This window comes from Mus caroli, unplaced genomic scaffold (assembly GCF_978045245.1).
Source record: "Mus caroli unplaced genomic scaffold, Mus_caroli_1 scaffold_10, whole genome shotgun sequence".
NCBI lineage: Eukaryota > Metazoa > Chordata > Mammalia > Rodentia > Muridae > Mus > Mus caroli.
In genome coordinates, this window is record NW_028227265.1 from 60,474,569 (window position 1) to 60,492,176 (window position 17,608).

The following is a 17,608-nucleotide window of genomic DNA, read 5'->3' on the forward strand; positions in this document are numbered from 1 at the left end:
TAAGGTTTTACCAAATTGTTTACATTCACAGGGTTCCTATTCACTATAGGTTTTTATGTATGTTTAATGATACCTGTGATGCATAGAGTCTTTAGTACATGGTTCACATTTATAACATCCTTTTTTCACGTGAGTTTTTCCACATCTTTGAAGACAACTGGAAGAACTCAGAGATTTACCACAGTGGTTGCATTCATAACATTTTCCTATGTGAGTCATACTATCTTTGCAAAATAAGCGAAGACAAACAGAAGAATTTCCTCCCAGGGTTTTTCTGCATTTGAGCTTGTTAATGTATTGCCAATAAAATTTGAAACACAAATTAATTGTCTACTTATATCACATTCACAAAGTCTACTCAAAATAGGGACCACTACATGGTTTCTCATTGCTCTGGGACCGAGAGAGGTACATTTTCTTCTTTCCATATCCCTTATGCTCACATGGCTTTTATCTAATGTAACATACGATATACCTATTAAAGCAAGATTTAAAAAATGAAAGGTTTCCACAGTGAATTCATACAGTTTTATGTTTTTGCTCATCATAGAGATATAATATAAGGATTAAGGATTCTCCACAACAAACTTCTTGACTCTCATAAACGGCCCCTCTCACTAAATGTTGATAGGTCACTATGAGTATATGAGTAACACAAGCTATGGTCTATTTGCTTATTAGAAGGGTTTAGACATATATGTATCATCCAATCTAAGTGTATATCTTTTGAGATATCTGAATGGTATCAAACTAAACAGCTTGGCAGCTCTACAGCCTAGCTCTCACAGGGCTATGACTGAAATGGTGATAGCGCCTAAGGCCTGGCTTCCTTGTCTTTTTTCTTAGCGGAATGCCATGTAAACATTGCTGACACCGAGGTACATGGTGTTTCGAGAATTTCCTAATTATCAATGCACTTAAAGTTCTGCTTATTTACCCTGTTGCTTTTCCTTCAAGTTTCTAGGACATATTTAAATCTCTTCAGAGACATATCTGTAGCAGCTTACACATGAAACTTACCTTCTATGTACTCTAGAATTTTGACAAAAATGTTCTTCAATATCATTGTCTTTCCATTTGTAACCTAAAATATATTAACAGAAAATGTATAATTTATTATTGCAATTTATAAAATTTACTATCCTCGGTGAGCCTTATAACTATGACTGATTTCTTTACTACATTCTTTCTCTTTCAAAATCAAATTACAGGAGAGCATCAATAACTGAGAAGCTCTTTTCCATATATATTTTGTTGTTGTTGTGTTTGTTTGTTTGTTTGTTTGTTTGTTTTGGTTTTTTTTTTTTTTTTTTTTTTGAGACAGGATTTCTCTGTATAGCCCTGGTTGTCCTGGAACTCACTTTGTAGACCAGGCTGGCCTCGAACTCAGAAATCCGCCTACCTCTGCCTCCCAAGTGCTGGGATTAAAGGCGTGCGCCACCACGCCCGGCTCTTTTCCCTATATTTTAAAAAGTAAAATAATATTCACAGCCTTACCTATAGCAGTGAGGTTGCTGCAGGTCTCCAGCATCACATCTCTGTACAGACTCTTCTGGGAAGGATCCAGCAAAGCCCACTCGTCCCGGGTGAAGTTTACATGCACATCATCGTAGGTCACTGCATCCTAAAATATGCCACACTTGTGAACAACAGAAAGCATAATACTGGCAACATTGTAAATGTAAATGTACTTCTGTGACGATAGATTCATATAACGCTGGTGATTTCCATGACAGTAAGGTTCAAATATAATAGCCAAATCACTTTAGAAGGAAACAGAAAAGAAGGTTCACCTTGTCATTTCTGGGCCCTGTGGATAGAAATGCCTGTTAGCAGACAGACAGACAGAAACAAACAGATCAACAGTACTGAGTACACATCAGAGAAATTGTATGAACAGTTACTAACTATAAAACAAGGTAGGAAAGCTGGGTGTATGGACTCATGCCCTTAAGCATAGCACTCAGGAGTCACAAGCAAGTGAATGTCATGAGTTAGAGGCCGGCCTGTGCTACATAATGAGTTATAGGACAGAATCAGGCACATATTAAGACGCTGTCACACACACTCCAAAAAGCCCAAACAGCTAATCAATCAAATAAACAAAAATGATAGATAAAACTCCCAAGGTATTGCACAAGGTTTTTGGTGTATTTTTTGTTTGTTTGTTTGTTTTTTGTTTTTGTTTTTGTTTTTGAGGTAGAAAGAATTGCAACAAGTTTTCTCTTGGTTTTCTTAGATGGCTCAGGGATTTTTTTTTTTTTGGCGGGGGGAGGGGATTTTTTTTTTTTTTATTGGATGTTTTCTTTATTTACATCTCGAATATTTTCCCCTTTCCAGGTCTCCCCTTTGGAAAACCCCATCATATCCTCCCTCCCCCTGTCTCTATGAGGGTGTTCCCCCATCCACCTACCCACTCCCATCCTCCCATCCTGGGGTATCAAACACCCTCAGATCCAAGGGCCTCTCACTCCCACTGATGTCCAACAAGGCCATCCTAAGCCACATATGTGGCCAGCACCATGGGTCACTCCATGTGTATTCTTTGGTTGGTGGTCCAGTCCCCAGGAGCTCCGGGAGGTCTGGATGGTTGACGCTGTTGCTCCCTCCATGGGGTTGCAAACCCCCTCAGAACCTTCAGTCCCTTCTCCAACTCCACCATCAGGGACCTCCAACAATTGGCTGCAAGCATCTGCCTCTGAATTTGGCAGGCTGTGGCAGAGCCTCTCGGGAGACAGACATATAAGGCTTTCCATCAGCAAGCACTTGCTGGCGTCCACAATAATGTCTGGGTTTGGTGGCTGTATATGGGATGGATCATCAGGTGGGGCAGTCTCTGGATGGCCTTTCCTTCAGTCTCTGTTCCACACTTGTCTCCATATTTCCGCCTGTGAGTATTTTGTTCACCCTTCCAAGAAGCACTGAAGCATCCACATTTTGGTCTTCCTTCTTCTTAGGCTTCATATGATCTGTGAATTGAATCTTGGGTATTCCCAACATTTGGGCTAATATCCACTTATCAGTGAGTACAAACCATGTTTGTTCTTTTGTGACTGAGTTACCTCACTCAGGATGATATTTTCAAGTTCCATCCATTTGCCTGCAAATTTCATGAAGTTCTTGTTTTTAATAGCTGAGTCGTATTCCATTGTGTAAGTGTACCACATTTTCTGAATCCATTCCTCTGTTGAAGGACATATGGGCTCTTTCCAGGTTGTGGCTATTATAAATAAGGCTGCTATGAACATAGTGGAGCATGTGTCCTTATTACATGTTGGAGCATCTTTTGGGTGTTAGGAATGTTATAGCTGTAATCTCAGATAGTTCTATGTCAAATTTTCTAAGGAACCGCCAGACTGATTTCCAGAGCAGTTGTACAAGATTGCAATCCCACCAGCAATGGAGGAGTATTCCTATTTCTCCACATCCTTGACAGGATCTGCTGTCACCTGAGTTTTAAATCTTAGTCATTCTAACTGGTGTGAGGTGGAATCTCAGGGTTGTTTTGAATTGCATTTCCATAATGACTAAGGATGTTGAACATTTCTTTAGGTGCTTCTCAGCCATTTGATTTTCCGCAGTTGAGAATCCTCTGGTCAGCTCTGTTCCCCACTTTTTAATAGGGTTATTGGAGTCTAACTTCTTGAGTTCTTTGTATATTTTGGATATTAGCCCTCTATTGGATGTAGCATTGGTAAAGATCTTTTCCCAGTATGTTGGTTGCCATTTTGTCCTACTGACAATGTCCTTTGCCTTACAAAAGCTTTGCAATTTTATGAGGTCCCATTTGTCAATTCTTGACCTTAGAGCATAAGCCATTGGTGTTGTTCTGGAAAATTTCCGCTGTGCCCATGTGTTCAAGACATTTCCCCACTTTCTCTTCTGTTAGATTCAGTGTATATGGTTTTATGTGGAGGTTCTTAATCCACTTGGACTTGAGCTTTATACAAAGAGATAAGAATAGATCAGTTTGCATTTTTCTACGAGTTGACCGCCAGTTGATCTAGGATCATTTTTTGAAAATGCTGTCTTTTTTCCACTGGATGGTTGTAGCTCCTTTGTCAAAGATCAAGTGACCATAGGTGTGTGGGTTCATTTCTGGGTCTTTAATTCTACTCCATTGATCAACCTGCCTGTCACTGTACCAATACCATGCAGTTTTTATCACTATTGTCTGTAGTACAGCTTGAGTTCAGGGATGGTTATTCCCCCAGAAGTTCTTTTATTGTTGAGAATAGTTTTCAACAATAAAAACTATCCTGGGTTTTTTGGTTATTCCAAATGAATTTGAGAATTGCTCTTTCTAACTCTATGAAGAATTGAGTTGGAATTTTGATGGGGATTGCATTGAATCTATACATTGCTTTCAGCAAGATGGCCATTCTTACTATATTAATTCTGCCAATCCATGAGCATGGGAGATCTTTTGATCTTCTGAGATCTTCAATTTCTTTCTTCAGAGACTTGAAGTTCTTTTCATAGAGATCTTTCACTTGTTTGGTTAAAGTCACATGAAGATACTTTATATTGTCTGTGGTTATTGTGAAGTGGGTCATTTGCCTGATTTCTTTCTCAGCCTGTTTATTCTTTAAGAAGAGGAAGGCAACTTATTTGTTTGCGTTAGTATTATATCCAGCAACTTTGCTGAAGTTTTTTTATCAGCTGTAGGAGTTCTCTGGTGGAATTTTTGGGGTCATGTAAGTATACTATCATATCATTTGCAAACAGTAATATTTTGACTTCTTCCTTTCCAATTTGTATCCCTTTGACCTCCATTTTTTGTCTAATTGGTCTAGCTAGAATTTCAAGTACTATATTGATAGATAGGGAGAGGGGGGGGCAGCCTTGTCTAGTCCCTGATTTTAGTGGGATTGCTTCAAGTTTCTCTCCATTTAGTTTGATGTTGGCTACTGGTTCGCTGTATGTTGCTTTTACTATGTTTAGGTATGGGCATTCAGTTCCTGACCTTTCCAAGACTTTTAACATGAAGGGGTGTTGAATTTTGTCAAATGCTTTCTCAGCATCTAATGAAATGATTATGTGGTTTTTTTTCTTTGAGTTTGTTTATGTAGTGGATTACATTGATGGATTTCCATATGTTGAACCATCCCTGCATCCCTGGGATGGAGACTATTTGATCATGGTGAATGATCATTTTGATATGTTCCTGGATTCGTTTTTTGAGAATTTTGTTGAGTATTTTTGCAACATTCATAAAGGAAATTGGTCTGAAGTTTTCTTTCATTGTTGGGTCTTTGTGTGCTTTAGGTATAAGCATAACTGTGGCTTCAAAGAACAAATTGGGTAGTGTTCCTTCTGTTTCTATTTTGTGGAATAGTTTGAACAATATTGGTATTAGGTCTTCTTTGTAGGTCTGATAGATTCTGCACTAAACCCATCTCATCCTGGGTGTTATTGTTGTTGGGAGACTTTTAATGATTGCTTCTATTTCTTTAGAGGATATGGGACCATTTAGATGGTTTATCTGATCAGTATTTAACCTTGGTATTTGGTATCTATCTAGACTATTATCCATTTTATCAAGATTTTCCAGTTGTGTTGAGTATAGGTTCTAATCTGGTAGTTTTTTTTAAATTTCCTCAGTTTCTGTTGTTATCTCCCTTTTCGTTTCTGATTTTGTTAATTTGGATACTGTCTCTGTGCCCTCTGGTTAGATTATTTATCTTGTTGATTTTCTTAAAGAAACAGCTCCTGGTTTGGTTGATTCTTTGTATAGTTCTTTTTGTTTCCATTTGGTTGATTTCAGCCCCGAGTTTGATTATTTCCTGCCATCTACTCCTCTTGGGTGAATTTGCTTCTTTTTGTTCTAGAGCTTTCAGGTGTGCTATCAAGCTGCTAGTGTATGCTCTCTCTTTTTGGAGGCACTCAGAGGTATGAGATTTCCTCTTAGCCATGCTTTCATTGTATCCCATAAGTTTGGTTATGTTTTACCTTCATTTTCATTAAATTCTAAAAAGTCATAATTTCTTTCTTTATTTCTTCTTTGACCAAATGAGCACTGAGTAGGGCATTCTTCAGGTTCCATGTATATGTGGGCTTTCTGTTGTTTTTGTTGCTATTGAAGACCAGACTTAATCCGTAGTGATGTTAGTTGGCACGGGATTATTTCAATCTTCTTATATCTTTTGAGGTCTGATTTGTGATCAATTATATGGTGAATTATGGAGAAGGTACCATGAGGTCCTGAGAAGTTATGTTCTTTTGATTTAGGATCAATGTTCTATAGGTATCTGTTAAATCCATTTGGCCCATAACTAATGTTAGTTTCATTGTGTCTGTGTTTAGTTTGTGTTTCCATGATCTGTCCATTAATGAGTGTGGGCATTGAAGTCTCCAACAATTATTGTGTAAGGTGTCATGTGTGCTTTGAGATTTAGTAAAGTTTCTTTTATGAATGTGGGTGCCATTGCATTTGGAGCATTGATGTTCAGAATTAGGAGTTCTTCTTGGTAGATTTTTCCTTTGATGAGTATGAAGTGTCCTTCCTTTTTTGATGACTTTTGGTTGGAAGTTGATTTTAAGTTGGGAATCTTTGCTCTCTTCTATACCTATTATCCTTAGGTTTGGAACCTATTATCCTTAGGTTTGGACTTCTCATTGTGTCCTGGATTTCCTGGATGTTTTGAGTTAGGAGTTTTTTGCATTTGCATTTTCTTTGATGGTTATGTCAATGATTTCTATGGTATCTTCTGCACCTGAGATTCTCTATTCTATCTCTTGTATTCTGTTGGTGATGCTTGCATCTATAACTCCTGATCTCTTTACTAGATTTTCTATTTCCAGGGTTGTCTCCCTTTGTGATTTCTTTACTGTTTCTATTTTCTTTATTAGATCCTGAATGGTTTAGTTCAATTCTTTCACCTGTTTGGTTGTGTTTTCCTGTAATTCTTTAAGGTATTTTTGTGTTCTCTCTTTAAGGTCTTCTACCTGTTCACCTGTATTCTCTCCTATTTCTTTAAGGGAGTTATTTATGTTGTTTTCACAGTCCTCTATCATCGACATGAGATGTGATCTTAAATCAGCGTCTTGATATTCAGGTGTTTTGGGGTATCCAGAGCTCACTGTGATGGGAGAACTGGGTTCTGATAATGCCAATGAGCCTTGGTTTCTTTTGCTATGTTCTTGTCCTTGCCTTTTGCCATCTGGTTATCTCTGGTGTTAGCTGGTCTTGCTGTCTCTGACTGTGGCTTCTCCCTTTTGCAAGCTTCTCTGTCAGTATTTCTGGGAGATCAATTCTCTCTGGAAGAATTTGGGTATGAGGAGCTGTGGTGGTACAAGGTCAGCTCTGGGGTGCAGACAGAAACTAGAAGGATTCTGTCCCTAGCTGTTCCTTGGTTCCTGTGTCCTGATGGCTCTGGGAGAGTCCCTCTTGGGCCAGGAATTTGAACAAAATTCCTTACCTGTGCTCTCCAGTGTGTTGGCTCTCCTGGGAGACCAACTCTTTTCTTGTGGTATTTGTATATGTAGCACTGTAGCACAGGGTCAGCTCCAGCGCACAGTTGGAAACCAGAAGGCTCCTGTCTCAGGCTGTTCCTCAGTTCCTGTGTCCTGAGGATTCTGGTAGGGTCCCTCTGAGCAGCAGTGGTAGTTTTACCTGTGCTCATAGGCTTGTCCATACTCCTGGGAGGCTAGCTCTCTCCTGGCCCTATTTGGATATGGAGCCCTATGGCACAGAAACACTTCTGGGTGCAAATGGAAACAGGAAGGCCCTCACTGAAGTTCTTATGAAGAATTATGCATCCACTCCAGTTCTGTATTCATCTCTCAGAAACCGGAAGTGTCACAGTTTAAACTGTAAGATTAGGATCTTAGTAAAAGAGAATGTATGTTTAAATCACTAGACATGGACAGATGAAAATGTAAACAATGTATATGTAAATCATCAAAAACAAAGGGCAAGAGCAAGGGCTCAGGAATTAAGAGCTCTTGCTGGGCTTATTGAGAAGATGGGTTCAATTATCAGTACTTACATGGGGGCTCGCAACTCTCAATAACTCCAAGATCAGAGGTGCTGAGGCCATCTTCTGACTACTGTAAACACCAGACATACAACATATGGTGAACATCCATGCATACAGGCAAAAGGCACACATTCATTTAAAAAAATCAAAGCATACAACAGGTAAGAAAAATGTACTTTCTTAGGATTCTCAGATATTATTAATGTCATAAACACATGTCATCCTGGGAGACAGAATGATAACTTCTGCTAAAGTTCAAAAGTCAAGATATAGGTGAAGGTCAGCACAACACCATATGCTTGAATCCTATAAAAACCTATATTCTAGGCCCACTACCCAGTAATACAAAAAAAAAGTCAGGTGTGCTGGTCCTCAACTCTAATGCTAATACTCGGGAGGTAGAATCAGGACTTGGGAGGCAGTAGAAGTAACAGCCTGGTCTTAAAAGCTAGTTTCAGAACAGCCGGGGCTACACAAAGAAGCCTTGTCTTCTAAAACAAAACCAAAAATAACAAAATATTTAAAATATCTGGTTAGCAAAATAGCTTAGCAACAATGTTTCTACTGTATCTTATTTACCAATAGAGTCTCTAATGGTGGTGAAGACACAGCAACATAAGAAGGAAGCTAGCTGATCAGTTTCAACTACAACAAAGTAGAATCCTTGAACTGGAAATGGAATGAGGCAATAGAGACTCAAATCCCATCCCCAAAGAGAAACTTCCTCCAGAAATGTTCTTCCTACTAACAATTCCATAACAACCCCAAAGAAAGCCACCAATAAAAGACAACTAGACAAGTATTCAAATACATAATTCTATCTGGGATGTTTTTCATTCAATTTACTACTTTTCACTAAGGTTTATAGACATCCCAAGAAGAAATGTGTTTAAATTAAATGATCTTTACAATCTATAACAGCCCCAACACTATTCAAATACCCAAAGTCTCTTCTGTCACTCAAAGCAATCTCTTGACTGTGGGATCTTGTATAATCAGAAAACAAATTATATCTTTGCAACATGTAATGACACAGAATACACTTTCCCATTTGAAAACAGAAGAGCACACAGTGATGTAAGATTGGACCAAAACAAGAATGAAACCCTGCAGGACAAATACCAAATCTTGTAGCTTGTCTCAGACTCATGGGGGATTCCGTTTCAAATGGTTTAAGTGACTCTATCCTTGCAACTTCTCATTTCTGACTGTCAGTATGTCTGTCTGCCTGTGTCTATCTCTTTCTCTCTCAGCAACTTCTCATCTCTGTCTGTCTCTCTTCAACTTCTCATCTCAGACTCTGTCTCTATCTCTCTCTGTATCTGTCTATCTCTAACTCTTCATACTACTTGCACTCCCTATACACGGCAGCTCTGCATGGCAGAAATCTTACAGATTAGGTATTTCAACATCTTGCAATCTCAAGATGGAAATCACATTTCATATTCAAAGCTTCATGCAATGAGCTCTTACATTGTTCTCACTGAGGCTCTGACTCTGCCAAACAGGTGAGTGCGACAGGGCTGGACTGAAACAACAGAGGAGAAATCTATGACTGTGGGAACTAAAAAGGGGCCTAGGAGAAGAGGGGGGAGGGAAGACCCACGTCCAGCCAGAGTTCCACCTATGCTCTGGACAGGTGGACTCGGGAAGGCTGCCAGACACTTTCCACTCAGCCCCGGGTGGGCATCCAAGCCTCTGACCCACTCGACGGGGGGTCGACAAGGGGCAGCCCAACCTGGGGGCCCTGGGGCCACACCTTGTAGCCCCGGGGTTATAGGAGAGAGGGAAGAGGGAAGAGAGGTTCCCACACAGGCGAGTGTGAGTGCAGCAGATCTTGATGAGCAGAGACTGTCTATGGTTTTAGAGCTTTATTGTAGAAAGGCAGGGAGAAAAAGAGAAGGTAGAAAGAGAGAGAGAGAGGAAAGGCTAGAGAGAAAGAGATTAAGAGTAAGAAGGTGAGAGGAGGGGAGGAGAGGGGAGGGAAAGGGAGGGGAGGGGAGAAGAGGAGAGGCGAGGTGAGGCGAAAGGGAAAGATGGAGAGAAGAGAGGAGTAAGAGAAGTGAGAGGTAAGAGAACAAAGGAATGAGAGAGCAAGGAGGGGCCAAACAGCCCCTTTTAAAGTGAGCTGCTGTCTTTTCTGTTGCTAGGTAACTGGGGAGGAGTTTAGCCTGAAGGTCAGAAGCTTGGGACATTGCCTACATGACAGGTAGCCATGCTTCTCTTGTGGGGGCTGGGGGGGGGGAGTAACTTAGACAGGAGCCAGAGTTCCAGGAGACATGAGAGAACTCCTTCCATCCCATGTATGTAAATTATGACCACCAGGTCCCGAGGTTCAGCTTCTCAGCTCGACTGGAGACCAGACTGGAGACCAGCCTGTCTGTGCATAGTCCAATACCCCACATATGACCTTTAAATTTTGCAACTTTCTTATTTCCAGAACCAGGATAAAATGTGATCTTGTCAAGTTTGGTTTCTAGGTTGGGAATAACACTGCCACACTTGGACCACAGTTGGAGCAGGTTCTGTATGAAGTTGCTTTCTGGGACTAGGAATCACTTTGCTTGCTCCTTCCATAAATTCAAGGCTTAGCTCAATGGTGACTTACCAGTAGGGCACATTCCTAAGCTTCCAGTGCAATGCAGAGGAAGGGTCCTTTCTTATAAAGAGCAGTGCTATCTTCTTTGAATGTGTCTGCCTTTGTTTTAGTACTTGACAGCCATCTGAAACTACCTAGTGGTGTTTTTTTTCTACAAATCAGACTTTTTGTTCCCTTCTGTTCTACTTGTTCTTTCTTGCTGAAGACCTGCATGAGTCATCAATAATAACTATTCAACAGAATCAATGTTTCTTCTAAGAAATCAACCTATTTTTCCACTCGATTTTGCAGAGCATTGGCAGATAAGAATGGATTTGAACCAAAACATCACAGAAAAGACCTTTAGTTTAATTTTTCATGGAGTCTATTTCCCATTGAGATTCTATGACATCAACCTGCTGCATGACTCTCAATAGCCCCCTCATCCAGGTCCTATAAGAACAGCTGATTAAGTTTTGTGTCCAACTTTTGATGACTTTTGACATCTAATGCACTGCTATCTTCTACATTCATCCAAAAGACAATATCCCCAGGTTCTTTGAGGCAACAAAATAACTTTTGGGATATTGTTTTTTTTTTTTCTTCTTCTAATGTGCTTCTAGAATGCTGTGATTAAATCCTCTACCCCAAAACAGCCTAGGAAATAAATGTGTTTGTTTGGCTGATACTGGCAGATCACAATCGATCACTGTAGGTGCTTAGCATAGAAACTCAAGCTAGAAACTGAGGGCAAAACCTATTGGGTAAATATTGTCTCCTGGCTGTCTCACTTGCTTGGTTACTGTCTCATGCTCAGCCAGCACTCTGATGCAGCCCAGGCACACTTGCTTAGGGTATTACCACCCTCAGTGAAAAAAACCTTCCCACATCAATCATTAATTAACAAAATTTCTCAAAGACATAGCAACCAGCCATTCTCATCAGAGCATGCTCTCAACTGATGACACTAGGCTCTGTCATATTCACAGCTGAATAACTAGGACACAGAGACAATAATATAAAAAACAGTTTTAAAACCAAAACAATATATTAACCATATCAATCACTTAAGTAGAATAAATCCAAACAATAGCAACAACTGGAAAAAATAAATGTCAAGAAATAAGAAGAATGATGCATTAAGATAAAAAACTAAAACTGTTTCTCCAGGGAACAATCTCAAGGAACTCATAATTTAATAGAGTCAATGTTCAGAATACAATAGGTGGTGGCACATCATTTTCCAGTGAAGAAACAATATGAATGCATGCATAATTGATACTATTACACACCATACATGACAACACTGATAAAAGGAGACACAAAGACATATCAACAAATACAGCTCCTTAACCAAGAATTACAACATCAAAATCAAAGAAATCACTGGTCAGTACTTATGCTGTGTACTCCAATGCCTCTTTTTTTTTTTTTTTTTTTTTTTTTTTTTTTGGTTTTTCGAGACAGGGTTTCTCTGTGTAGCCCTGGCTATCCTGGAACTCACTTTGTAGACCAGGCTGGCCTCGAACTCAGAAATCCGCCTGCCTCTGCCTCCCGCGTGCTGGGATTAAAGGTGTGCGCCACCATGCCCGGCTGCACTCCAATGCCTTAATTTACTATGGTAATATTAGAAAATGGATTAGGTGAGAAGGGCTGTTCCACCAAAATTGGAGTGATTTTCTGGAAACCATCTGATGTTTGAACATTGTAGAAAATAGTTTTGACTATTAAAAGTATCTATTTGTCTCATGATAAAGGAAAGGATCAAATAGACATAGTATATCTTGGCATTGTACATCTAATGAAACTTGATTTGCTCTAATTGCTTTATAAGTCATAAAACTATGAAAACAAGTTTATCCACATTTTTATATGTATGTTTACACATGTGAAAGAATGTCTTCCATGTTTAAATTGGAGACACATCAGAGAAAAGGATGTCAGAATCCCTGGATCTGGGAGTAGCGGGTGATTATGAGCCTCTTAATTCAGGTGTTGAGATCTGAACTCATGTCACCCCCAAGAAGAATACATGGTGTGTAATTTTCCCAAATATTTAGTCCTTTTTATCCAACAGACTAAAATTCTTTCACAGTTTAACAACAACAATAAACCTAAATATATAAAGAAGTTTATAAATGATCCTTGGGAATATTTTATGAATAGCATCATTATTAAGATGTTAAGGATGGTCAGTTTATAGCATAAATTTAATACAATCCAAAGACAATTCCCAACAATTCATAACAGGAAAGCTGATTTCAAAGCTCCATGTATAGTAGAAAACAGAATGCTCAATAGGGTTATAAAGAAATAATACACATATTGACAAAATGACATCTATATTTACTACAGACTCACAACAATGAAGAATGTGTACAATATTTGTGAATGAATGAAGAGATCAAGAGAAAAAATACAAGAACAAAAGCACAAAAATATAGTCAAGTTTTAATCAAAAGACCTAAAGAAACTCAGTCATGAAAATTATGATCTTGACCAATATTACCCAACAATAGATTTCTAAGTCTATAGAAATTAAATGACATAGGCTGCCTGCTTGCAGATCTCCTTTACTCTCTTGGATCCCTCAGACAAACACCTCCCTGACTAACTACAGACCACACCTGCCAGAAGACCATGTAGGCTTCTCACCCTATACCCAGTGCCCCTTCCTTCCTCCTCACTCCATGCCAGCCCTCAACTAGGGTGGAAGCTCACTGCTGAAACACAAACCACACCAGCTACAAAAAGTTCAGACTACAACTCATGCAGAGACTCCCTGCTGGATCAGAAACCATACAGGCCTCCAGAACTCCTGTTTCCCACTTAAGTCAAGAACCGTACTCAACTGCCAGTCGCATAGGTGAGAAGACCAGAGAGAAACCAAAAAACAGAGGATAAAACACCATCCAACAAAGACAAGCCCAAAAATCAGTACCTAAATCTATAATTATGCCCAACTCAGATGCCTAAAAGCCAACATAATAAAACAATCAACTGCAGCCAGAGCCATATGTCACCATCAGACCCTGGTTCCTACTACAGAAAGCCCTGAGTATTCCAACACAGCAGAAGTAAAAGAAAAATACTTTAAAACGAACTTTATGAGGATGATAGAAATACTTGAAAAAACAAATCCCTTAAAGAAAGCCAAGAAAAAACAACAGTTTATTGATACAAATAAAAGTGTTTAAGACAAGAAAATAGAAATAATATCAGTGTAGAACCAAAATAGAAACATGAACTGAGACAATTCTTCCCCCCACCCCCCACCAGGTCACTCAAATATTTATTTCTTGGCTGGAAAGGAGAGGTAGAACAGGCAGTGGTTGGAGATAGCCCATATGTGCAGGGATTTCTGCTCGAACTGAGAGAATTCTAGAAATGGAAAATCTAGATGAGTGAACAAGAACAGACGTAAGCATCACAAACAGCATACAGGTATTGAGGAGCTTCACATAAAAACAGAGACACTGAAACTTATAGAAGAGAAAGTGGGGAAAAGCCTTGAAGATATGGGCACAGGGGGAAAATTCCTGAATAGAACAGCAATGGCTTGCTCTGTAAGATCGAGAATTGACAAATGGGACCTCATGAAACTGCAAAGCTTCTGCAAGGCAAAAGACACCGTCAATAAGACAAAAAGACCACCAACAGATTGGGAAAGGATCTTTACCTATCCTAAATCAGATAGGGGACTAATATCCAATATATATAAAGAACTCAAGAAGGTGGACTCCAGAAAATCAAATAACCCCATGAAAAAATGGGGCTCAGAACTGAACAAAGAATTCTCACCTGAGGAATACCGAATGGCAGAGAAGCACCTGAAAAAATGTTCAACATCCTTAATCATCAGGGAAATGCAAATCAAAACAACCCTGAGATTCCACCTCACACCAGTCAGAATGGCTAAGATCAAAAATTCAGGTGACAGCAGATGCTGGCGAGGATGTGGAGAAAGAGGAACACTCCTCCATTGTTGGTGGGATTGCAGGCTTGTACAACCACTCTGGAAATCAGTCTGGCGGTTCCTCAGAAAATTGGACATGGTACTACCGGAGGATCCCACAATACTTCTCCTGGGCATATATCCAGAAGATGTTCCAACTGGTAAGAAGGACACATGCTCCACTATGTTCATAGCAGCCTTATTTATAATAGCCAGAAGCTGGAAAAAACCCAGATGCCCCTCAACAGAGGAATGGATACAGAAAATATGGTACATTTACACAAAGGAGTACTACTCAGCTATCAAAAAGAGTGAATTTATGAAATTCCTAGGCAAATGGATGGACCTGGAGGGCATCATCCCGAGTGAGGTAACCCAATCACAAAAGAACTCACACCCATATGTCACTGATAAGTGGATATTAGCCCAGAAACTTAGAATACCCAAGATATAAGATACAATTTGCTAAACACATGAAACTCAAGAAGAACGAAGACCAAAGTGTGGACACTTTGCTCCTTCTTAGAATTGGGAACAAAACACCCATGGAAGGAGTTATAGAGACAAAGTTTGGAGCTGTGACGAAAGGATGGACCATCTAGAGACTGCCATATCCAGGGATCCACCCCATAATCAGCTTCCAAACGCTGACACCATTGCATACACTAGCAAGATTTTGCTGAAAGGACCCAGATATAGCTGTCTCAAGTGAGACTATGCCGGGGCCTAGCAAACACAGAAGTGGATGCTCACAGTCAGCTATTGGATGGATCACAGGGCTCCCAATGGAGGAGCTAGAGAAAGTACCCAAGGAGCTAAAGGGATCTGCAACCCTATAGGTGGAACAACATTATGAACTAACCAGTACCCCGGAGCTCTTGACTCTAGCTGCATATGTATCAAAAGATGACCTAGTCGGCCATCACTGGAAAGAGAGGCCCATTGGACACACAAACTTTATATGCCCCAGTACAGGGGAACGCCAGGGCCAAAAAATTGGGAATGGGTGGGTAGGGAAGTGGGGGGGGGGGGAGGGTATGGGGGACTTTTGGGATAGCATTGGAAATGTAATTGAGGAAAATACGTAATAAAAAAAATATTAAAAATTTTTAAAAAATAGATACATCAGTCAAAGAATATGTTAAATCTAAAAACTCATGCCACAAATATCCAGAATATCTGGGACACCATGAGAAGTATAAACCTAAGAATAACAGGAATACAGGAAGGAGAAGAATACTAGCTCAAAAGTCCAGAAAATATTTCAATAAACTCATGGAAGAAAACTTTCCTAACCTAAAGAAAGAGTGACCTAACATTCATAAGAAGCATACAGAGCAACAAATAGACTGAACCAGAAAATAAAGTCTCCTCACCACATGAAAACCAAAGCAGTAAATATAGATAACAAAGAAAGAATATTAAAAGCTGTAAGGGAAAAAGACCAAGTAACATATACAGATAGACCTATTAAAATTACACCCAATTTTTCAACTGAGACTTTAAAAACTAGAAAATCTTGGACAAAGGTACTATAAACTAAAGAGACCACAGATGCCAGCCAAGGTGACTATACTCAACAAAACTTTCAATCACCATAGATGGAGAAAATAAGATATTCCACAGTATAGTCAAATTTAACAATATCCACAAATCCAGGCCTACAGGAGTCAGAAGGAAAACTCTGAACCAAGAAGGCTAATGATACCCATGAAAAAACTAGCAAAAAATAATCTTACACCAACAAAACTAAAGTAAAAGAACTCTCTCTCTCTCTCTCTCTCTCCCCCCCCCACCCCCACCCCCCTGCACACACACAACAACAACAACAACGACAAAACAACTGAAATTAATAACCATTTGTCACTGATATCTCTGAAGATAAATAGCCTCAGTTTTCCAATAAAAATGACAGACTAACATAATAAATGTGAAAACAGGATCCATCCTTCTGCTGTATATACGAAACATACCTCAACATCAAAGATAGACATTACCTCAGTGAAAAAGATTAGAAAAAGATTTTCCAATCAAATGGATCTAAGAATGAAACTGCTATAGCCATTCTATATCTAACAAAATAGACCTCAAACCAAAATTAATCAAGAGAATGGGAAGGACATTTCATAGTCATCAAAAGAAAAATACACCAAGTTGACATCTTAAGTCTGACCATCTATGTTCCAAATGCAATGGCACTCACATAATCAAGCTTAAATGAAACATTGACCCTCGCACACTGAAAGACTTAAATACGCAACTCTCACCAACCAAAAAGTCTTCTGGATAAAAAGTAAACAGAGAAACACTGGAGCTAACACATGTTACAAACCAAATGGACTTAATACAACTACAAAACATTTCACCCGAACATTCTCCAAGAAGTATTGGGTACATACTCAGTCAAAAAGCAAGTCTCAGTAGATATAAGAAAATTGAAATAACCCCTGCATCCCGTCAGACCACCCAGAGATTAAAGATGAATTGCTGAATTTCAACAACAGAAATAACAAAAACTCTACAAACTCATGGAAACTTAACAACTCTCTTCTTGATAAATACTGTATCAAGAAAGTAATAAAGAAAACTTAAATACTTCCTAGAATTCAAATAAAATAATTGTACAACACACCCAAACTTATGAGACAAAACGAAAACAGTACTAGGAGGCAACTTCATAGCACTATCTAAAAGCTATAGAACAAAGAAATAAGCACATCCAAAAAGAAGACACTGAAAAAAAATCAAACTGAGGACTAAAATAAAGTAGAGATAAAGAGAACATAATAAAGAATCAAAGAAACAAAAAGTTTGTTCTTTGAGAAAATTAGCAAAATGGACAAACCCTTATCCACACTAACTAAAATACATAGAAATAGTGTCCAAATTAACAAAATCAAAAATAAAAGGAGGACATAACAGACACTGAGGAAATCCAAAGAATAATCAGGTCATAGTTTTAAAACCTGTATACCACAAAACCTGTATATCTGTATACTAAAAGAAATGGATAGTTTTCTCAATTGATACCATTTACCAAAGTTAAATCAAGATCATATAAACAATTTAAATAGGACTATACCCTTTAAGAAA

At 39.0% G+C, this 17,608-nt stretch overlaps 1 protein-coding gene across 1 annotated transcript in view; it reads right to left on the reverse strand.

Moving 5' to 3' along the window:
• LOC147002413 (uncharacterized) overlaps positions 1-17,608 on the reverse strand; it is a 37,299-nt gene that overhangs the window by 1,274 nt on the left and 18,417 nt on the right. The window contains 3 exon segments of the mRNA XM_085843912.1: positions 1,021-1,084; positions 1,498-1,624; positions 7,992-8,052. Of these exon segments, the coding sequence (XP_085700038.1) occupies positions 1,021-1,084; positions 1,498-1,624; positions 7,992-8,042 (242 nt within the window). The 5' untranslated portion in view covers positions 8,043-8,052.